Source organism: Sinocyclocheilus grahami, unplaced genomic scaffold (genome assembly GCF_001515645.1).
Source record: "Sinocyclocheilus grahami isolate Dianchi unplaced genomic scaffold, SAMN03320097.WGS_v1.1 scaffold40.1, whole genome shotgun sequence".
NCBI lineage: Eukaryota > Metazoa > Chordata > Actinopteri > Cypriniformes > Cyprinidae > Sinocyclocheilus > Sinocyclocheilus grahami.
The window spans coordinates 2,808,929-2,833,083 of NW_015505219.1; the positions used below are offsets into that span (position 1 = coordinate 2,808,929).

Genomic DNA, 24,155 nt, shown 5'->3' on the forward strand with positions numbered 1-24,155 from the left:
AACCCCAGCCTGGACGTCCAGGAAATTTTTGCAGTGACGCGCCGGGGCCCGATGATCACGAAGGCTCCCGCAGAATCCTGTGTTATGGCCGCATGATCCAGGAAGTATGAAGCCGAAAACCCAGCTTTTCTTACCGTCTGGACATATATTGACGAGTGAAACAAACACTGCAAGTCGAGCACCCGGTTCCGAACCTGGCTTTCAGAGGGGGCCTCATCGAGGACTTATCCTAGAAAAGGGACAGAACACACAGGTCCCGGGAAGCCCTACAAATAAACTAGCAGAGGTTAACACACAACCACCAGTCTCATTAGATACACATATATATTCATATATACATATATTAGACATGGATCGTACTCACCCACCATGGTTCCCGCGTCGGAGCTCTGTCCGGAGAAGCCTCTAGACCGGACCATCAGTAAGGTGGTTACTATGATTTAGCCATAGAACCAACCAAAAACATCATAGGTCCAGTAGGAGACTGTTATACAGGAAGCTTCCACCTAACCTCAGTCAGGTGGAGAGATGGTGGGAAGAAAAGGGTAGATGGATACCTAAGTATAACTCTGATCTGGATGAAAGCGCTGACGCCTTGTCTGGATCACATCCCTTAGGTCTTGCCTACCTCCCTTTGACCCACGATACTTCCTACCCCTACCCGCAGGCGGAGGAGGAGCGCGAGTCGCGACACTTGCCTTCTGTGCTCGTCTCTGATCCTCAAACCGAGACGGGCCAGGACTCCTGGGTTGTTCGGGCTCAGACCTGGACCTTCGTGTAATGAAGGTTTTGAAGGATGCTGAGCGCGCCTTCGCCTCCCTGAACTTTTCGACCACCATCTCAACGGATGTACAAAAAAGTTCAGAGGGCGAAACCGGGGCATCGAGAAGAAAGCCCCTTTCTTTCTTCCCGATGTCTGCCAGGTTTACCCACAGATGCCTCTCCGTCACTACCATTGCCGCCATAGATCTGCCCATGGCAGAGGCAGCCTGCTTGGTAGCACGGAGAGCAAGATCCGTGGTACGGCGCAATTCAGCCATCTCATCAGAAGAAAGGCCCTCGCCTTTATCCAGGTCTTTCAGCAGGTCAGCCTGGTATGCCTGGAGCACCACCATAGTGTGCAGCAAAGCAACAGCCTGACCTGCTGCTGCGTATGCCCTGCCATTCAATTGCCTCGATATTCGCATAACTGGTATGCTGAAACCGATGGATGCGTGAGGAAAACGGCCTCTTCCATTCCTTCTCGATCTCAGTATGGAGATCAGGAAGGAAAGGAAGGCTTACCTGAGCTGGAGGGTTATGGCCAGAAAGATAACCTTCCTCGAGACGATCTCGCAATATCACTTCCTTAGTCCGCTTCCACGGCAAGTCAAGCCTCGCTGTGGCGAGATCCATAACCTCTAAGAGCTCATCATACGCAGGGCAGGAGGATTGAGAAGGCTCAGCCTCAGCTTCTTCCCTCTCTTCATCCATTTCCTGCTCTTCCTGGGCTGAACCCAGCAGAGCACTGGCCCCTGGATCAGATGATGTTAAAGAGGGAACATCATCCTCCAATGGCTGTCTCTCGCCCACCGCCGATAAGCGCGAGAGGGAAAGCCCCTCTTTAAACTCATCGGCCAGGTCCACCTGAGATCGCCATAATGAATGGAGATAGCTCTTACTTTTTCCTTGGAAATGCACATTTCAAACAGAACAGTCAATGAAGACGAAGAAGAGAATGATGTGTGCTCCCAGCGCCTATTTATATTATAGTCGCACCGGTAGTGATGTCATGGCTGTCGCCGGCCAACGAGTTGGTGTTTTTTCAATGTATGCTTCAGACACGGGTCACAACGAGGCATTCCCCATAGCGACCCCTATAGGACGCAGTTCGAAGTTCCCATGAAAGGGAAGCAAACTTGATATGACTTAACGAACAAATGCAAAACCAACCGAAAAACACCTAACCAGGTGACAAAAATCTTAAAGGGATAGTTCACCCAAAAATGAAAATTCTGTCATTAATTCCTCACCCTGATGTCGTCCCAAACCTGTAAGACGTTCGCTCATCTTCGGAACACAAATTAAGATATTTTTGATGGAATCTGAGAGCTCTCTGACTCTCCCATAGACAGAAAGTATCCTTACACGATCAAGGCACAGAAACATAGCAAGGAGATCGGTAAAATAATCCATGTTCCGAAGATGAACGTCTTATGAGGTCTTACGGGTTTGGAACGACATGAGGATGAGTAATTAATGACATAATTTTCATTTTTGGGTGAACTATCCTTTTAAGTAGAAATATACACATTAAAAATTTTCTTTTTTACACATCTAAAAAATCTTTTTGTCCAATTATATTCTCTCTAGAATGATCATGTCCCTCCCCCAATACCTTAAACTTATTAGCAACTTGCAAATCATGATTTTACTGTTATATGTATATGTGTATATATATATATATATATATATATATATATATATATTTTATTTATTTATTTTTTTTAAAGGACAGTATCTTCGATATGTCCCACCTAAACTTCCTGCTTCCAGGAAATGCGTCAGTACAGGGAATAAAACTGCTCTCATCAGACAAGCTTAAGAAAGAAAATTGCTTACTCCACCAGCCCTCTCATTTTTAGGCCTACCCTACTTGCTTTCATCCTGTCAAATGATGGCATACCTCATTGCCTTCACACCCTTAGAGCCCTGAGGACTTTGTTTTTCTCTTTTCCGACTGAGCTCCCACCTAAAGAAAAGTGCACTGATAGAGAGGCAGTGGTCCAAAACTGCTGGTACACAAGGAAGGCAATGGTGCCTGGCTCTTTTGTGCGGTTCAGTAGCTCTGGCAAGGCCACTTCAGTAAAAAATACCCTCAGAAACTCCCTGCTTTTCAGCCATTTACTGAGGAATTTATCCCTTAAAGGTAAAGTCATGCGACTTCCTTACGTGAAAGATGTGCGTTTGGGAGAACTGGGCTGGTTTGGGTGACCAGAAAGCTTTGTGTTTGTGTGTCACGGTGCATCAGTAAGGAACTGCATTCACACAAAGCAACTGGCAGCAGGTTTTTAAAAACTAACTCATTCTTAACCACAGGTAACCGGATATCCCTTTAAATGTGCCGGTTTATTATACAAATAAGCCTAGAGCGAGGCTTGCAGTCTGTGGATGATTCACTTGAGACAGAAAAGCGTTTCATGAAGTCCTAAGGAATACCGCAGTCATATTAAGCAGAAGTCACAAAAGCTTCGTTTGTTTACTTATGTTCGGGAGTCTGAATCATTTCCGACGTGTGTTTACGCAACAGTTAGCAGACAGTTGCGTCCTTCATCTCACTCCGTTTCCTCTTTTGAGTTTTGATGAGTATGTTTTTTACTAAGGTGTCTAATTTTGAACATGCCACACCCCAGTGCAGAGTTTCGATATTAGAGGCTGATGGCAAAAAGAGTTATGTAGATTCGCAAGGATCTCTAATAGGCAGTGACGCAGGTTGCCGGCAGCCTCTGCTGAGTCTGGTAACTCAATGCTGCTGCTTTCTTACAGGCTGTTTTCCAGGATCCTTTGATTGCTTTTATGCCCATTGACGTAGCAGCCACGTAAATGCCTTTATTTGTTGCCTGAGGGGAAAGAGTACAGTCATGTGAAAAATTTAAATCCAAGTAGTATTATTAGGGTTGTTAATTTAGTCTACTAAATCATATTAATGATATATATTATAATATAATATAATATTAAATATTATTGTATTATATGAGATATTATTGTTGTTAGTATTATTATTATTTTAGATAGATAAATAAAATAAGCTGGCGGAAAACAAGTGTCTCCTGACTTTACTAAATTTTGTGGTTATTTATTTAAAAATAAAAATGTAAACGTTGTCTCATTTATTTATTTAAAATATAAAAATGAAATCAAAATAAAGAATACATTATCTTTTAAAGCACTTTTTAAATATCTTCATTTGGGCTCTTTGTGTGTTTGTACACTACTGTTCAAAATTTTAGGTCAGTTTTTTTTTTTTATTAATTAATTTATAGTTATTCAGTAGGGGTTGCCTTAAATTGATCAGTAAAGACTTACATTTTTACCAAAAATATTTTAAATAAATGTTGTTCTTTTGAACTTTTATTCCTCAAAAATATTAATGGATCATGTGACACTAAAGACTGGAGCAATGATGCCAAAAATTCTGCTTTACATCACAGAAATATATTCCATTTTAAAAATTCTAAACTTTCTAAAGTATCATCACAAAACAAATTTCATTTTAAAATATATTAATATTCATTTTTAAATAGAGATATATATATTTTTTTTTTCATCACAAAACAAAAAAAATATATATATATATATATATATATATATATATTACTTGTAATAATATTTCACAGTATCACATTTTTACTAAATGCAGTATGAATATTTATAAAAATATTATTATATGAATATATTATAATACTGAGTCCATTGTGCGCCTTAATTATTAGTTATTAAACTTTGGCCTTATATTGATATCATGGCCTTGAAGTGACGCTGAGCCCTTCCCTTACTCATTCTGAATCTCTTCTTATTTCTTGTTTTAGATTGTCATAGCCAAATCACCTGTGGCCCCTTTTGCCGTGCTGAGCTACACCGTTCAGAAGGAGGGCATCCGTCTTGAGGGTGAGTGTGCTAGATAGACAGCATACTGACACAACTGCACCTCATGAACTCATGCCCATGTAATCTCCTGAAATAATCACAGTATGTCATGCTAAAACATGACACCGATGTAAGGCAGGTAAGTACAGGTCTAAGTACCAGTGGAAATGAAAATGATTCTTAAAGAAGTAATCATGATTTCACACAGGAACTGTATAGGCGGCATTAATTCGGTATATTGAAATGTTTAAGGGATTTTTTTTGTTGATCTAGGTCATACTAGGTCATACAGTGTGTATATATATATATATATATCTTTTGAGGTTAAGTTTTGTTTTAGTCATGCAAGATTTCAGTTGTTGCAGCCTAATCTAGATTTTAGTAACTGAAAGTCACAACTCAAATTTTTTTACTGAGTGTCAGTAATCTGAATCATAAAAAAATACCACGGTTGGTTTGAAAAATGCTAATAAGACAAATACACTCATTTGTGTGTGTGGTTTGTGTTGTTAAACCTTCTGGGTCAGAACTTCTGCCCACTGCATTTTAACGTCCAGGACCTCTGGCTGTCCTGTCAGGACCATTTGAATTCATCTGTGGGCTTCACAGCTTACCTCGCGGCGGTTTGTGTGGATTCCCAACACCACAAAACTTTAATGGGAAACAGGATATCAGAGGAAAAACATAGTGGGAATGTTTTGGCTCTTCGGCAGAGGTTTATGGTGGTGTATGTGTGGTGGATTTTTAACAGCACTTGGAAGAGGATTCAAAAGTAATTCACCTTGATGTACCCGAGTTCATTTTGGGGTTTGGAATTGAAGTCGTTTGCTTATGCATTTTTACAGAAAGCTATGATTGATATCGGTGGTATCAGTTCAGCATAATTTAATAACAAAGACTAATCAAACAGCTCACACTTCCTGTTAATTTCTGTGCCACAGCTGATATGAGCTCACATTCAGGAGCTTGTTCTTGTTTTTGTTGGGTTTTATTAGAGGAAGCAAGCACTAAATGAGCACATTTGGTGCTTTTGTTTAGAGAGCTGTTGTAGCTTTTGTATGAGAAATGTAGTAAAAAAAAAGTTTAAAGCTGCAGCTAACAATTATTCTGTTAATTGTTTTAATAATTTTGTTGATTAATTGGATATTCAACCTGAAATCAGCTCGGATTTGAAAAGTCAGAGAAAAAAATATATATCTCACCTCTGCGTGGGATAGTACAGGTGACGAGAACGTGCAAAATAAACTACAAACATGCAATGTCATAGTCATTGTTATGTCGTCAATTAAGTCATGAAGTTACCATAAAGGCGATTAAAGCTGCCTTAAAAATGTGCATGCAGATAAGTATGTTATATATGAGTCACTTTTAAGAATGTGTTGCTGCGTCTCAATTCGCATACTATCCATCCTAAATAGTATTCGAAAATAGAATCAGTATGTCCCAAATCATAGTACGTTTAAAAAAAAGTATGCCAAAGATTCCCGGATGGTCTACTACTTCTGGTTAGAATTTGAAGTGCAAATCGATGCACACTCTAACGGCTAATATTGCCCACAACACATTAGGCGGTGAACGAGGATTCGATTAGAACTACAAACACGCATAAAAAGTGTTAAAAACTACAAACATGGCGGATATACGCGACCGACTGACAGGTAGAGAAAGGGATTTGAGTGAAAAATAATCAATGTCTAACCCTTAACTGTCACCGTCCCACCTGTGGGATGCTTGGCACTCTTTTTTTGTTGTCCTTTTTCTCTATCAAATCTTTTAGTAATCATCATATATCATTAGAAAGCTTAGAAGCCCAAGATTCATCCTGTGAAAACCATTTTGAAATCGGACATTGCGAAACCATGGAAATGGTACTTTAAATATTTTGGCGGTCTCCTCCCCCTTAGTGGGCGGTGTCAAGTGTCATATTACAAAATGCATTACGCTCTTTTACAATCAAAACTTTTTATAATCGTGACAAAAAATATATCATAGTTTGAGATAGAAGTAATATTGACAGATAAATCTAGACATTTGTGACAGAAAAATGCATTCAAAAATGTAATAGAGTTTGAATGGCACCCGGTGGCTGTTTGTGGTACAACGCCCTAAATAAAATCTCACAGGAACCTCAATTTTTTTTCATATCAACTTCAAATTTGGAACATAACTTATTTAGACATAAGGCTTTAATTGTATACCAATTTTAGAGTAAAACCTGTTATGTAAAATATTATATATAAAATAAAATGAATATAGTGTAATTTTCTTTACAGTAAATTTAAACTACCATAACTTTTTGATACTTAAATTTTTTTTTAATTCCACTTTTGCGATAATCTGCTGATTTTCTTCTTTAAAAAGAGAGCAACCTTATGTCTGTATTCCAAAGTGTTCATAAATTACAACAATTTAAGTTTGGATAGTGCACCTGCATGACAGTTAAGGGGCTAACCTAAATTAATACAATTAATTTAGTAAAACATAATCAATATTATGAAAATATTAATTTAATGTTATCCACATTATATTTCATCTGCAGCAACACTGTGAACTTTTATATTGATAAGTTTGGTCATTAACTTTTAAATGCATCATTATGCAAACACATGAGCAGAGTTCTCGGCATGATAGACCTGCGACTAGCAGATCAACGTACCTCTTAATTTCTCTCCAATACGGTAGGGAATCAAATTAAACGAAATGTGGATGATGTTAACTGTGACAAGATGATTGACAGGGCAATTTAAACAGTCACAGAATGCACGTAACTAAGCAACAGAGTGTCCGTTAAAGAAGCAGCTATGACGAAAGTAGTATGTCCCAATGCTTGCCTACTATTCTTCTACATACTCAAAAGTATGTACTTTTTCTTCACTAAAAGAGTACATACTTTTAGGGCATAGTATAAGTCCATGTCATGTTCAGCAGCAGCAGCTCTTAAAGTAATAGCAGCCAAATAACCTAATAACCCAGCTGCTGTGATGTCTGTTAATCAAAGAACAAAAGAAAAAAGAGGAAATCAATAACCTTTGTAGCTTTAAGGATTCAACTATTTTTATTTTAGAATTTAGTGTTTGCTAACTTTATTCAATTTCTGTATATTTCCGACTTGGTGAAGGGCACGGGTAGCTAAATATGACATTTATTACAATTATTGTAATAATGTGAAATTTTTTTTAAGTTCACTTAAACTAGATGCTATTTTTAAGTCTAATAAATGTTCATATTGATAGCTCTCAATTATAATGCAATGTTGAATGGCTATAGTCAATGGATAAATATTAGGGAAATGTTTTCAAAGTCTCTTATGCTCACCAAGGGTGCATTTACTTGATCAAAATTACAGTTAAAACAACAATACTGTGAAATATTAATACAATTCAAATTTATTTTGCTTCTGTTTTGATATATTTTTTAAATAGAATTTCTGTGATAGCAAAGTTCAATTTTCTTCAGTGTCACATGATCCTTCATAATACATTTGTTTAACAGCTGTGCTGCATAATATTGCAAACACTTTGATACAGTATTTTTTTTTCAGGATTCTGTAAAATATATAAAAAAAATCAATCAATCGGTATGTACCCCAGACATTTGGGGTATTATTTTAAATAAGTAAATAAAAAATCCTTTGTTATGCACTTTATAGGGTACAAATGTGCTTACATTAGCCAAACATCAATAATTACATATAATACATATAGTATATAGTACATAAACATATAGTTGTACAATAATAAACAAATATTATCCAATATTTTAAATACTGAACCTTGATATTATGGTAGTACATTCACCTAAAGGAAGAATAATTACTTAGAGATATATATGATATTATTTCGAATTTGCTTACTTATTTCAAACAAACATCTAACTTAATTATTTTTCCTTCAATTTTCGGCCCAGTATGTCCTGAATTTTCAGTTTCGGCCAAGAATTTTGGCTTTTGATGCATCGCTATGTCTAAGCAATTCTCTATTTCTGTATTTTGCTGACAGAGCTTCTCTATGAAGTGTTTGTATGTCAGAGAGTGAGAGAGTCTTATGTGTGTCCAGTTCAATCCAGCTATTGAATAGTTTTGCTGTGGTCTGGCTCTCTGCATCAGTTGTGTTAATCAGTCTCTCTCTCTCTCTCTCTCTCTCTCTCTCTCTCTCTCTCAACAAGTGCATCTTTGATGTGTGGCGCGCAAGGCCTGCCAGCTTCAAATAAAGCCCCTGTGTGAGAAAAGCCACTATTCACACACTTCTCTCTGAGCTCTTTACACAATGTCCTCAAGTCAATCACACACGCATACACTAATGCGTCCTGCCAATATTTAATCCCAACACGTCTCTGTACTTCACTATAATCCAGAAATAATTATGGTTGGTTACTGGCGTATGGGTGATGCCAAAAATGCTAATGCAAATAAGTAAAATAATACAAACCTCAACTTCCTGCTATATATCTGAAACAAACACTTCTTCCTCCAGCTGTGATATATATGATGTGGATACATGAAGTCTCTTATGCTCACCAAGGATGTATTTATTTGATCGAAAAAATACAGTAAAAAACAGTAATTGTTAAATATTTTTATAATTTAAAATTTTGTTTTTTACTTTCTGTAACTGTGTTTTTTTTCCTATTTATTTATTTTCTTAAATTTTCAGCCTAGTCCAGTGCAGTCCAGTCTTCAGTGTCACATGATCATTCACAAATAATTCTAATTTTCTGATTTGGTCCTCAAGTAACATTTCTTATTGTCCCAAATGAAAATGGGTGTGGTGCTTAATGTTTTAGTGGAAACCATGATTTTTTCCCCCGCAATTTATTTGATGAATACAAATTTTAAAAAACAACATTTATTTAAAATAGAAACTTTTTATAACTATGTTAAAGTCTTTTCTGTCATTCTTGATCAATTTAATACGTGCTTGCTGAATAAAAGTATTATTATTTTAACTTTTTTTAATTATGTGAATTACATTCTTGCGTTCAAAACAGCTGGATGGAGTGGAACAATGTTTTTAAAGTTATTTTTACTGTTTTCAACAGGACACAACTACTTAAAAACACAAGATGTCTCTCATTTAGAAACGATGGAAAAACATGCACTTGGAATAAATATTTTGGCCCTTAACCTTTGAATGTTTACCATGACATACTGTACCGCACCAGTCAATGATGCCTCATCTCGATAAATGATCTCATTACTTTTAACTCATTCTGTATTGCTGTCATCCCTCCATGTTGCATAACTTCCTTTTCCATAAGTGTCATGAGACATTTTTATGTGATTTTAAAGGAAGTTGTGAGATGGTTAGGTAATCTCAGTGTTTAAAATTTCCAATAAGCCTAAAGTGAAAGTTCCTGGCAAGAAACAAAACCATAGGTCTTCTTACATCAGACTTTGTCAAAAAAATGTGAAGACGAACAATTTTCACCATCTGTCACATTTCCCATAGTGTTGAAATATTTGGAGTCAGTACATTTTTTTTTTCTTCAGAAATCATTCTGATATGCATTTCAACATTTATTCCCACATATCAGAATGATTTCTAAAGGACACTTAAGACTGGAGCAATTATGCTAAAATTTCAGTTTTAGGATAAATTACATTTTAAAATATATTAAGATAGAAAACAGTTATTTTGAATTGGAATAATATTCTACAATATTACCGTTCTTACTGTAGTAATTATTATACTGTAGTTATTATTATTCAAATAAATGCAGTCTTGGTGAGCATAAAATTAAAATTTAAATATTAAATATTTACAAATATTTCTGACCCCAAACCTTTGAACGCTATTGTAATATTTTTCTTTATTGTTTCATGTTTTACTTGCGTTCATGGTGGCATAATAGAAATTTTAGATCCAAAAAGAGCATCGGTGTTCATTTGGAATTGATTGGGTTCATTGTAAGGTGTAGACTGTGTGTAAATAAGTGACCTATAAGTCATAAGTGGTTTTGTGCAGTGTGAACCGTTTAGTTTTTAATGAAAGCATTTGTACAAATCAATAACTGAAATATTAATAAATTGAGGAATACTTCTCAGCTTCTTTTTGATTTGCTAACTAAGCAAAGAATATGACATGCAGTTGATCCATACAAATAATTACATAATTATGTAAATTCTATTAATGAAAATATATTGATTGTACTGTTAGGATAAATAATCGATAATTGTTGTCATACTCGTGCAGTCCTATTACAAGGCAGAATGGAGAGGAGAGAAAGGAACAAAAGAGATATTACCCTAGATCTCAAATGTCTGGGATTTCACTTATGGATACAGGATTGTTTAACAGCCTGCTGGGACTCACCATGGAGCACATATGGAACATGCTGTCATTGCAGAATAGAAGAGCTGGACGGCACTGTGTGTGCTTGTGTCTGCCTGTCTATCTGTCTGTCTGTCTCCATATGGTCGCCCTTTTCATCTCACCATGAGCGAGAAGTGACTCAAACCTGCTTTCATACATTACAGTAAATGCCGTAGCCCCAGATGATAGGAGCATGCTGGCATTAATCATGAATATGTCTCTCAGTCCTCTCAGTCTTATTCAGCACACGCTGATTCATTTAACTGAGCTTAGAGCTTCACGCCTAAATAAATATCAGGAGCATTCATTTAATAACTCCGCACATAATGAGCTCTAAAGACTCTCAAAACACCTATATCAACGTGTTAGTAAAGGTGTGTGCAAATGTATCACTATGAATAATGTAGGTCATAATGCTGATAGTAATACAGTGTATAGTACTGTACACATCATATTTTTAAAAGAACGAAAGGTAAGAACAAACGTATGCCTCATATGTCTTATCAACTAATCACAAACAAGCCTTTTCATAATGGTAACAGATTAGCTGCTAATCACCTAAGATTTGCCAGTTCCCACTTTGAGAACAAAACTCTTGAGCTTTATTTATCTAACAAAGCCTAACTAGTCAGGGTCTACCCTTAAGTCTAATGTATATAGAAACCTTTGTTTGAATGAGGTCAGTGGGAAGTGGGCTGAGAAAGATACATGTGTGAAATAGTGCTAAAGATTTTTGCTTTAAACCTAATTTATTTTTATTAGGAAATACTTTTTTTTGCAGTGTTGGATCAGTTACTACAGAGTCAAGAGTCAGATCTATTTGTCATTACTCAAAAAAAATGAGGTGAGGTATTTTATTACCATTTCCACTGTATGAATTTCTGAATTGTTATCCAGTCTGAGGGATTGTAAAACATATTTCTGTAATGGGACGCCTTTCGCTTCCTCGTTTGTTACTTGTGGTTTATCATGGTTTCCTTTTTATTAATGTTTTCAAATCAAGAACTAAGCATGCACATAAGAAGAATTCTACAAATGAATCCAATATATTTGAATTAAATGTTGTGCTTGCTTCCAGCTAAGGCCCAAGGCCAAGTCATTAAAGAATGACTTGAGTATTGGTTTAGTACTTTAATAGTTCTCTGGTAGAATTGTCATTTGGCAAAGAGGATGTATTGTGGTGTACCACTCATGTCCTGCCGGGAAACTTGAAAAAAACGTGTTTCTGTGCTAGTCATTTGAATATATGAGTACAACATTCTGTACAACATGATGATGAATGTTGTGCATCTTGCTGAAGTTTATTTTTTTTCTTGAAGTCTAGCTTGGTCTCATTCTTATCGAATTGAAATGATTGAACTTGTCACACCTGAATTCTTGGCAAAGGTAAATTCGCTTCAACTAAAGACGGAATGTCTAAAACAGATGGTATAGGCCACAAAGGAAGTTGTATGGACAAACTTTCTGTAGCCTATTTGGAAGAAACTCATGTGCAAATCTTATTGAGACATGCTAGGTTTCCTGTATGTTCATAGCCAGTGGCATAACCCGGTCAATCCATGAGATGGATATGAATGTAGCTTTTTATTGTGGCAGCACTACTGGGTATCATGTGGCAATCCACCACCACAGAGATTGACACTGGCACCCCTTCTAAATTCATGTAGATTGTCTTTAAATGGCTAATTATTATTGGGCAGCACCTCCAGGACATTTAGAAATGGTTTCCATGGACTGTTTCATGGACCATCAACACCTTCTCTTTGTGTTGAAGGCAATCATTTTCCTGTTCATTTGTAAATGAACAGCCAAGAGACATCTACTGAAATGGGCCGCTATATCACCTCCCTCAACCAGGAGCAGGTTTCCTCAGCATTAACTTTCCTCCACTACAATTTAAAAATTGACTAGCCCCTTTCCTGAGCATGCAATTAAGTCTGTTGCAAGGGTGTCCAGTCTGGTTCTTGGTGAGGCACTATCCTGCAGAGTTCCACTCCAATCCTAATTAAATTCTGAATTCGATCATCAAGGTCTTCCAGATTATTAGAAAATTCCAAGGTGGTGTGTTGGGGCAGGTTGGAGCTAAACTCTCCGGGAGCAGGATTGGCAACCCCTAGTCTACTGGAACTGCATATCTGCTCATGTGTATACACAATGGGTGAAGTGCCAAAGGTGGAGAAGAACGAAGAATGAAGTGTTACCCAAGAGCTCCTTTAACTGAACCAATCATTGAAAATTACTGCAAAGCCTTCTAACTATGGTGTGCCTCGATGTTATCCTGGTCGGACAAGAGTAAGGACATCAAACACACTGATTCCTGCCAATGAGTCACATGTTTGCTGCTGTGCTCTTGCTGCTGAGAACTCTGCTAGCTGATGAATCACTTACTCCATATCGTCTTGAAGTACCAAGGAGCAAAAAACTTCACATTTTCCACTATTGTAGTTGACAGAGCATTGAAGTGCCCTGGACAGTCTTATCTCGTGGAAAGTGCCATGGTGACGTAAAGCATAGGAAGCAGTGAAGTGCACTGGGGTAGGTAGTTCAAGTGTTTTTTTTTTTTGTTTGTAGTGTAGCTTAGGAATCTGAATTGAGATGCATGCGAGATGCCCCAAATCTGCAGCACTGTTGCCTCATTGTTTTGCTACTCTGCTTGGCTTTGTTGCATCGCCAGTGGTCTCTGTTGCTTGGGTCATCAAAAATTGGCAACTGTCATCAATAAATGAATGATGTCTGGCGATGTTGTTACCAACACCAGCTCATTCGAGTCTAATTCAAGAATGAGACCAGAAGAGGGTTCGGTTTGAGTTAAAACCAAGACAAGAGGAGGATTGAGTATAAGTCAAGACTTTGTCCAAGACAAGACCAAGACATGCAGTCAAATGCAAAGCCTTTCAAAGTATACTCCATTTGATAGCATGCAAGAATGCAGGTGGCTGGCACGTGAGCTCTAGAAAGTTTCATCTTTTTCCAGTGTCTGTGCTATTGTCTCCAGAAGTTATGTTAAAAATTGAGTGGTGCGCATACAGAACGAGCGTACTATTCTGGTGACGAAATTTGCGTCACGCACACTGTATGCCACGGACCCTCGCGTATACTTTGGGCTTAACCCGAGTGGGGTATCAGAGGCTGGAAGTCATCACCTAGAGCCTCAGCAATACTTTGCACAGGTTTTAATGATGTGTGAAGCCTTCTTCCAAACTACCCTGATTAAAAAATAAATAAGTAAATATCTTGAGGATCGTGTTCTTGAGGTTTAGTATTTGAAGTAGTACTTGAATTCTATGCAGAAAATGAAGCTCCTTATGCTCAAAGCGTGATTCAGGGTAGCTTTGCAGTGTGAGCCTGTGATAAACTGGGGTTGTCATGGGGTTAGTCATACACCCCTCTGTACCTAAGAGATGAGTGTTGGTGTATATGCACTTTAATGATTAACCTTTACACCAGTGTTAGTGAGGTCACAGATGGCAGCTTCTGGTGTCGGTCAGAACACAACAGCTGCTTGTAGGGATTAGCTGTCTATTTCTCCGTTTTAGATATCTCTCTCTCATTATGTTTCTCACTATCTCAACACATGTCCCCATAATTTTGCCCAAAGTTTACTTTCGGATTGCCTCCTAATATATAGTATTGCTCAGTTAAAATTTTATGTGCACCTCTCAGCCCTTATTCTGTAAACATGAATTATACCCTCTCTGTACCAGATTCACAGCCCTTTGCTCTTGATATGATGTTGCATTTGAATATTGCACTCTGGCTGAACTCTTAGCAAGTAGCTGATTCGAAACATCTAAACAGTGCTTGTCATTGTATAATTGTTTCTCTTGACCTATTGCTCACAGCAAATATTGTTTTTTAAGCTTTGTTCAACAGTAGCTAAGTGGTTTCATTGATGTGATGTAGCTCACTTACAGCTGATTATTATTATTAATTTATTAATAATGAAATTATTATTAATTTATTCTGCTGTCTAAATAAAATAAAAAAACACAAATGCTACATGTTTAGGCATCACAAAATTGTGTAGTGTAGTTTATTCTTGTGATGGCAAAGCTGAATTTTCTGCAGTCATCGCTCCAGCTGCATACTTGGCCTCGTTGAAAAAAGTTATGTTTCCTAAAAAGTTGAACTCCGCTGTACTGGCACAGCTAAAACAATGGGACTTTATAATTGTCCTTAGCCCCGCCTATGCTCTATTTGGTTCTGTTGGAAAACTGTTATGTAATACATCTAAATGACAGTAGTGTTGGTCCAACCTCATTGGATTGTGGTTAGACTGACAGAACTTTCTTTCCGTAATGGGCAGGGAAAAGCAGGTTTGGGATAATGCTGCTCCGGTTGCTACACTACAGCTTAAGACTGTGCCTTTAATGAGAGGGGTAACAGGCCTAGATGGCTGGAGGCAAAGGGAAGCCTTTGGGAATGGCAATATCCTCTTGGAATTAAATTGCCAAGTTCAGCTTTGATCCTTTGGCGAGGAGATTTTATTTAGTCCAGCATTGGTTTTGCCCCCCACCCACCCTTTCTCTCTCAACTGCTCCTGTTTTTTTATTCCCAGCAACTGGGTGGAGATCAGTGCAGTTGTTGAAGAGGGGCATGTATAAGAATATATGAATAGGTGGCTCGAGAATGAGTAGGCTACTATATTTGTGGCCTCAGGGAGTGGTCAACCCCAATGATGTGCTGCTCTCTCTTCATTATCTAATTTTCCCTCTCTCTGTGTTAGGTGTAAACACACAGAATCATAGAGGGAGCTAGGGTGGGCCCGTCAAAATAGGGGTTGTCTTCTCTAGCTGACAGATCTGTGTGTGGTCTTCCAGGATTTGGGAAACGGACCTAACCATAGAGGTTAGCAGCCATGACCATCAAGTCTTGATTTGGCTAAACAAATCAAGGTTTGTCCAAGACACTCTGCAAGACTGTCTGAAGAAATTACTTATGCTTTCTGTGCAGATCTTTTGAAATGACTTAATGTGGAATTCTCTTTGTTGTTGCCTAAAATTAGATCATTCAGAAGAATTGTATTGATTCTAGTAATTTTCATTATCAGGCTGAACGGGTGATGTTTTTGAAAAAAAAAACTCCCAACTAGCTTGGTCAGGACCCCTTGGAGTCACTTTTTAATGCACAGGGTAGAGGTCTTCACGGGTCCACTTGGATCCGAAAACCAAAGGTCCGACCCGAGCGGGTTCGGGTCCAAAATTTCTACGAGTGCTTCGGACACGGGTTCGGTATTAGCGGCCTCAGTTCTCTGGTAATTTAAAATAAATGTGCTTTTTTTTTTCAAATGGACCCGATAATACCCGAATTCTTTTAAACTATCCTGAATGTGTACTTGCACGTTCGCGTTAAGTGAGAAATGCACATAGAAAAGGATCATACGTCTGTAACCTCGCCTACAGAAATCCATCTTATAGATATGAGATCCATCAGGAGAATTCACTCTTTTCATTATGCTGTGTATTCAGGCAGGGCTTTTCTTTTTTTGTGTGCAGAAGCCTTTCGCCGGAGATTAGGTTCCAGACAACACTAGCGAAGCCATGAATTATGCTATGATCATGAGTTATGCTTTAGATTAGCGATGACAAGCTATCGATTTAATTTTTATCAAACTATCACGTTTATTTTTCAAATCCACTGGTCACAACTGGCCAAATCAGTCAGCAGGACGCCGGGATTTTCCTGACTGGCTGCATGACTGCAGGCTGTGCACACGTCAATGCTGTTTACTTTTGGGTCCTGTCGGGTTTGAAAATAAATGCAGTCGGGTCGGACTCGAGTCTAATTTCATCGGGTCTGTCTAGGGTACCCCTTTAGTGACATTTTTCAGCATGCAGGGTACTCTGTTGGCTTTCAGTTGTTTTCCTTATGTGTCAGATCAAAAGTTTTTACAGTATATACATTGATGCTTTCATAAATATTTTGGAGCACCTAACCCCACCCCACACAAATGTGACGAGTTGGGATTGAGAATGTGTTGTTTCTGAATGTTGCTCTTCTGTTATGGTTGCATTTTTCTATTTTCATTATGGAGCTTTAAAATCAGGATTAAAATGTATTTGACCAATTCTGAGTCGCCACATCACTAAACCATTTCACCAAGCACTTTCACCAAAGGCTTTCCTATACTGATTGTGGTTGGCTAACCCTGCTGAGAAATCTAAGCATGAAATGGTTTGTGTTTGCACTGTACTGAACGGCTTTCTAATGAAAATTGTACTATTATTCATCAAGGTCAGAACTGTTTGGCCTGATGGTGAAAAAGCATTTTAGTTTATACTTAATTGTTGGTTAAAAAAATACATATTGTTCTAAATTTACTATGATCTTAATACAAATGCAGGAAGTATATTTATAATGAGCTTATTACCTTATTAAGTTTTCTTTCTTCCTTCATATTTTTATATTTATCAAACAATCCTTCAAAAATAAATTTTACAACCACATTCTCAAAAATCTTCCCTTTTTTACATATCAGCCAAAAATTGTGCCCTCCAGGTAAATTTCTTCAAGTTCATGCGTTGGCATGTTTTGAGTTGTTATAACAAATTTCCTCATTAAATACTTATAGTTTCAGATAAAATGCGTGAAGTTTCACTTCAGATCTGCCTTTGTGTACCTAAAGAATATCCAGTGCTGGGAATCCCCAGCGTAATCGCTTCAGGCCGAATTGGCCTGGATTTAGAGCAGTCTGACGCCACAAAACACAAAGCAAAGTCAATGAATGACTGTAAAGCAATCACCAGGAACTACAGAGTCTGTAGTTGGATCTTTTGGCAAGCCGCGTTAGGTCATTTTATTTACTGGATAATTATAAAGGAAAAGATTTCAGGTTCAAGGCCAGTTGATGCGAGCCGATGGACAGTGAAGGGTTAAGTGTGTTTCCTGCATGAGAATAAATTAAATGCGGCCATAATCACATTGCAGGAATGCAGTCAGTGTACTCTTGTGAAACACCCCCTAAGCCCTGGCTCTGCTCCACTCTTTCAGTGCCTCACACAAAGATGGCTTTGTTCTCTCCCCCTCTTCTTTTTCTCTTTCTCTTTCTCGACTTTTCATTTATTTGCCGCCTCCTAACTCTCATTTGCTCTCCTCTATCCCAGTTTTACTTTCCCTCTCTCAGCGTTCCTCCTTTCCACTTTTACTTTCTCTCTTTTTCATGGATTCTGGGTTTTTCCCATACCTTCCCCTACTTTTATTTTGTTTGGAAGATCATATTTCTGGACTGCCATGTTTCATTTTGTTCATGTTGTGTAATTGCTTGTTTTCTCTAGAAGAAAATCTTTATGATTTATAAAGAAAATAAGTTGCTGAAAGCAGCAGCACCAGAAATCATCATTTTTTTACATCACTCAACCAAACCCTAAAACCTTACGCAGCCCCATATCATGCTGAGACTTTGGAGAACCGTATGTACTTTCAATGACTAGATAATTGTGTTTTGCATTGTTATTGATGACCAACTTAGAACCAACCTGTTTGCAAAAGTTTGAGAAGCTAGAACCTGACCAAATTTTCACCAAAACAACTTTGAACTTCACACTTTACTTTGCACTTCCGAAGCTCATATTAGAGAGTCATTGAGAAAACTGTCCTGCTGAGATTTCGGTTACTGATTTACCCAGGTGTTGGGTAATTTCTGGAAATTCGTTCCTCCTTGCCTGATCAATTGGTGAAAAGACATGCAAGAACTGGCGGGTTTTCTTCTGGGAACCGTCATCTGCTCACATCTCGGGACTGCAGCTGCTGCTCTGTATTCCAGCCACACGTGCATCCACGTGAATATGGAAGTACCAAACGAAAGCCTCTACATTAGCCATGTTTCCCTTAAGATTAATTTGTTTCACAGGTACTGGTGCTTTACCAGTGCTCATTGAGTGTATGTGTGTGTGCGCACAAGCACATGTGCAGATTTCTGTCTGTACTTATGTGTCAGTGTCATTGTTGAACAGAAACCCCCTTCTATTTAAGTGCTAAACAGAATGACTCACCCTGTCACAGCTGCAAATGTCCGTACTCCCAGGACTCAGTGTTCCTCTTTCAGCTGAGGGCATTGCATACATGGGTACCAAAACTCCTGAAAGTAAAACTGGCTGTTCAGTAACTTTCAGTCAAACTCAGACAGACAGAGCCCTGTCAGTTGGATTCTTCTTCCTGATCCCTAAGGCCTAACCTATAAAGAATGAGGTTAAGTTGAGCTACATGAACTACCCTGACCCTTCCTCCAATGAAAAACAAGCCTGCAAACAATGGTGGTTATCATCCAATTCATTAAATTTATATCGAGATTATGTAAGGGCAATTACATAACTGCAATCCCCCCTTTCTGTTCTTCATATTTTGGCTCTGTTGAAAAGCCGCAGTGTCCTCAAATCTCCACAGAGGAAATTAAGCATTTCTGAATCAGAAATTTTTTTGCTGATGTCCCCAGCCTTGGCTCACAAAGGACAAAACGAGGCCCTTATTAAGGTGCCCCTTTGCCAGGCCACATGGAGGATTTGGGAGTTCAATGGGATCTGCAGGAACAACAAGGGAACAACGAAACTCTTCATTCTGTAAGGAAAGCATGGCAGAGGATCCTGGACCTACGGCCTGTTTTCAACTTATTTGAAGCCTGGGCAACATGAAAGTACCATTTTTTTACCCAGCGTGTCTAAGCTGAAGCCTCACATTATTTTCACACAGATAAACTTGAAACTAACCTTGGCTAACTCAATGTTTCCAGCAGAGTGAGGAGTAGAGGGATTTTAGAGAGCTGTACCATGTGTCTTGGCCAGTACTGCACTGACTCATTATTAGCAATCAGTGTTGGATCTGGATGCCTTTAGCTGCTGTGGTTCTGTGGGGTAAAGGCTCCCATGACTGTGAGACATTTTTCGAGCTGCTCATCTCTGTAATTTAGCAATTCGGTTTGATTATTGTGGGGGTTTTGTTTCGAATGAAACCAGAATAGCTTGGGGGTTTACAAATCATTTCTGTTTTGCGAAGACATGCTCAAGTGCAAAAACAGATTCTGATGGGGCTGACAGGTTCTCCGCAGCTCTGGTTTCTCAGTGCCCAGACTGATGTTTCCCCCTAATGAGAAGTTTTCTGGACTGTGGTGCTCCAGGTGAAGGGGCCTTTTCTGTGTTACCTTATACAGCAGCAGGTTTCACTAAGGTGTTCATTTCAAGAAACCTTTTATCTCCTCCTCCCAGCCCTCCAGACTCCATCTGAGCTTCATAAATCAAAGAGGCAGAGTCGCAGGGGTCGACACGAGAGCCCTCGAGAGAAGTCATCTCTTGTTCGCTCTGTGCTTGTCCTGGTTCAACGAGTTGGGCCTCGCGAACCGGGTCGCTTATTTTACATCTGTACTACTTCATGCAACTACTGAGTTCTCAAAGCACTTATATGCCATTTCCAGAGAGGGCAGCATGAAGAACGGTGAGCGTCAGGCAATGTACACCTCTCCTAAGCTACAGGTTTCCATTTGCTATTTCCTGTCTCGCCACTCTAGCAAGGACTTGCCCCATGTGTTCTGCTTTATGGAGTAATAAAAAAGCGTAATAGCTCTCATCTATTCTTGTTAACAGCACAGTGTGTGCTTGTCTGTGTGTGACAAAGGGTGAGAGAAAGACTAGATATGATGTGAATTTGGAGAGGCCCCCTTGAAGGCATATGTAAACATTTACGGTTTGTCTCAAGCTGCTGGTGTGATTACAAAGGCTGTACTGTACAGAGGCAGTCAAATGGAAAATGCAGAGCACATGAGTATGAGTGGCCTACTTGCTGGAGAGCATTTCCCGACCACTCTGCTTCACGGTATTAGCAGGGCGCTGCCTCTCGAAACTAATGTGTTGCATCTGATATAGAGGCTTGTTAGGAGATCCAGTCAACATCCGTCTACACTTTGTTCAAGTATGTTTATGGGTTTGCTTATCTCCAGATTGAATAGATGCCGTAGTACAGGGAGGGGATCAGTCTTGGCGGCGTAGAGTGATGCAATGGAAATGCAACCAGATGAAGTAAATAATTATGTTTGTAAGCAGCATGTTCACGCTTAGAACGTTGGAATACCAGCCATGTGAAATCAGCAGTCAGTTCTGAAGGATTCATCCAATACAAACCCTCTTGTTATGATGTGTCATGTGGTTTTACTGGTTGTTATTGTTACGGGGAACTGGAGAAATCAGTCATGGCTGTTATTACTCCAAGCATGGAAGCTGCCAGTGTGTGGGGGATGCTAATATATCTCAAAGGTTGTACATTGGTCTTAAGGGCGTTCACATTGATAGTGATGTGCGATGTCAAAGCGACAGACATCATTCTTTTTCAGTGAAAGCCCAAGTAACAGAGACTTTATACAAATAAGCAATGCAAGGAGTAACTACAGTGATCTTCCAACTGATACAGATTTTTAGCGCTGCCTGTAGGAATGGGGCTTCACTGTAAGTTTGGTGTTCATGTATTTGCCTTCTATTCTAGGGCCCCATCATGAGGTTTGGACTGAAAATTAAACAAGACTAGCACCCAGCCTCATGGGAGAGGTTTTTTCTCATGAAAAACTAGAGCTTGGGCATCAAGAGGTTTCATAATAAGCATCACGGCCACAGGAATGACAGTAGCAAAACATAGCTGGATGTGTACTTAGCCATGTTTTACATTGTCGTCCCCCACAAACCTGGCCACATTAAATTTGGCACTCATTACCCTCAGCTGCTCACTAGGAGTATGTTTGCTTGGGTTTTATGGGAATTCATATTGGACGTTTAACCGCTTCGGTTCCTTACCAAGACTTAAAGCACCATAAATTACAATGGGGGACCAATCTAACAGCTCTGTGGAGGCCTTATTTCCTCCTGCAAACTTTCACTCAAATTGATGTGTGTGTATACTGTATGATATCAGTCTGTGCCAAAGTAAAACCAACCTCTATTTTTCTTGTCACGTCTGTTTGAGTCTTTTTTGTAGCGTTTACCAGAAACATGAGCCACTTAAATCTAATAAGGTAAACTAGGGAGACAGTGGTCTGCACTAAAGGGTTGCTCATAGGTCAAATAAAGGGATAAAGAGAAATCTTGCAGATGCCAAGTTTTAGAAAGAAATCATTTGTATTCATGTTGTCTTCGTACTTTAAAAATATTAAGTACTTATAATTATAATAATAATAAAATATTACTTACTGACAGTAATCAGGAGTCCTCTGTGATTATATATTAGGGGTGTAACGGTTCACAAAATGCACTGTTCGATACGACACGACACAGTGGTGTCACGGTTCGGTACGTTTTCGATACAGGGGGCGGGGTAATTGGTTACAGCGCAATGTTGGAAATATTTCTGTTTTAAACCATGAAGGCGAGCCAATGGATATCACACAAGCAACGTGCAAACTTTGTGCAAGAGTTTTGCCGGTGAACATCTTAATGTCAGTCAATTCACTGCAGAAATTGAAAGTAAAAATGGAATGACGGAGTAATGATGGAGATTTTGGCATCTGACGCCGCATATTCTCTCAGAGATGAAACTACTTCATCATATGCTGATAACAGTATAACTGTTTTAATTTATTCCCTTAATATTTATCTTGTGGCCCGTACATAGTGGGGAAAAAAATGAGAAGAAACGTATTTCTTGAAAAGACCTTTTTTAAAACATTTTAATTGAGGAGTAAATAGCCTAATCTTTTGTTATCCTCGCAGCGCGTCAGTTATGTGGTAATTATTGCGGGGCAAATTAATTGTAATCTTAATTTAATAATAAAAGTAACTAATAGGCCTAATAAAATAAGAATGTAACCGGCCTGCATTAATTGAAAATGCCAAATCCTCTTAATATTGCCAATAATTTATGTTTTTGACAATATCTCTGGCTTTCGTTGATACAAGACCATCGTCTTTCGACGCATCCCAGCAAGGGGAGGTTATCGCGGTGCCCGTCCACTATGCCACTGGCGCAATACGTTGCCTGTTACGTCATTTTGACTGTCTTGTTGAACGCAGTGGCACTGAGAAAATTATATTTCACACACTTTAACCTCTTTTATTTTCCAAATGTAATAGGATTAGTCCAACGAATCTATTCAATTGCCCCCCCAAATTGTTAGTCATGGAATCCCTGATGTCGGCCCTGCTGCAATTGGAGCGCTTAGCCAAGCGCTAAATAACCTCAACGTGTTTTTGCAGCGTTGAGCAATGTAACCAATCACAGACATATCTGTTGATTTCTTAAATGCAATGGCCAATCAGAAACGTTTTGTCAGAATTCACTCACTGCTGAAAGCGCCGCAGTTAAGTTTTTTTGCTTTGCACACTTTCTAGGGTATTGGCTAATCCATTCAGAATTTGTATGAAACTTTAGTTTTTCGAACACATAGGCTATACCCTGCAAAGTTTCGGGAATGACATGTGCATATTTATGCGGGATTCACTCTCGAAATAGCAGTGATTGGCAATGGACGGAACATAAAATATTTTGATTTAATTCTGGAACCGGTCCTGGCCAAACCTCCACAGACAGCGCACGTCCCGAGCGAGATCTAATTCACGGACCAAAAGAGTGTGTAAAATTTATTGAGATCGGGATATATCAACCCGTAATTTAGTTTTATTTCCAGTAACGGACTGGTAGAAAGTTCAGCAATGAATGGTATGCGATTTATGACAGAATATAGACCCACGACTGATCGTTTATTTTTTCCTCACGTGTCTCGCCTTTGGTAACAACGATTCAAGTCAGCAGGAAGAGCCAAAGCTAGTCCACAGTTTACTAAATGGTGGCAACCTCTTTAAGTTATTTTTGACCGTGTTGGATTGGCTGCTTTGATGCGTTGCAATACGGTAGGGCATTGTTTTGATGCTTACATCCGAAACAAATCCTTTGTTTTTATTTATTTTTTACTTTTTAAAATGATTTTGTTTCTGTATTTTAAAATATATGTTTTATATTAACATATTTTAAAGACAGTATTTTTTATATAGAGAGAGAGAGAGAGAGAGAGAGAGAGAGAGAATGGAACCGGCCTGCATTAATTGAAAATGCCAAATCCTCTTAATATTGCAAATCATTTATGTTTTTCACAATATCTCTGGCTATCATCGATACAAGATCATCATCTTTTGACGCATCCCAGCAAGGGGAGGTTATCGCGGTGCCTTTCGCAGCACGTGCCCGTATATATATATATATATATATATATATATATATATATATATATATATATATATATATATAGAGTAC

The 24,155-nt window shown here is 38.6% G+C and overlaps 1 protein-coding gene across 5 annotated transcripts in view; it reads left to right on the forward strand.

Annotated features, from left to right (window-relative positions):
• rad51b (RAD51 paralog B) overlaps positions 1-24,155 on the forward strand; it is a 52,644-nt gene that overhangs the window by 25,102 nt on the left and 3,387 nt on the right. For 4 of the 5 annotated variants that reach the window (XR_001608904.1, XR_001608903.1, XR_001608905.1 and 1 more), the window contains exon 9: positions 4,569-4,647. Coding sequence is in view for 2 of the 5 variants with exons in the window: in XM_016267836.1 (XP_016123322.1) it covers positions 4,569-4,647 (79 nt within the window). In the remaining 3 variants the exon portion in view is untranslated. Of the gene's footprint in view, positions 1-4,568; positions 4,648-21,401; positions 21,797-24,155 lie in introns of those variants that run through there. The other variant, XM_016267837.1, reaches the window with a different exon arrangement.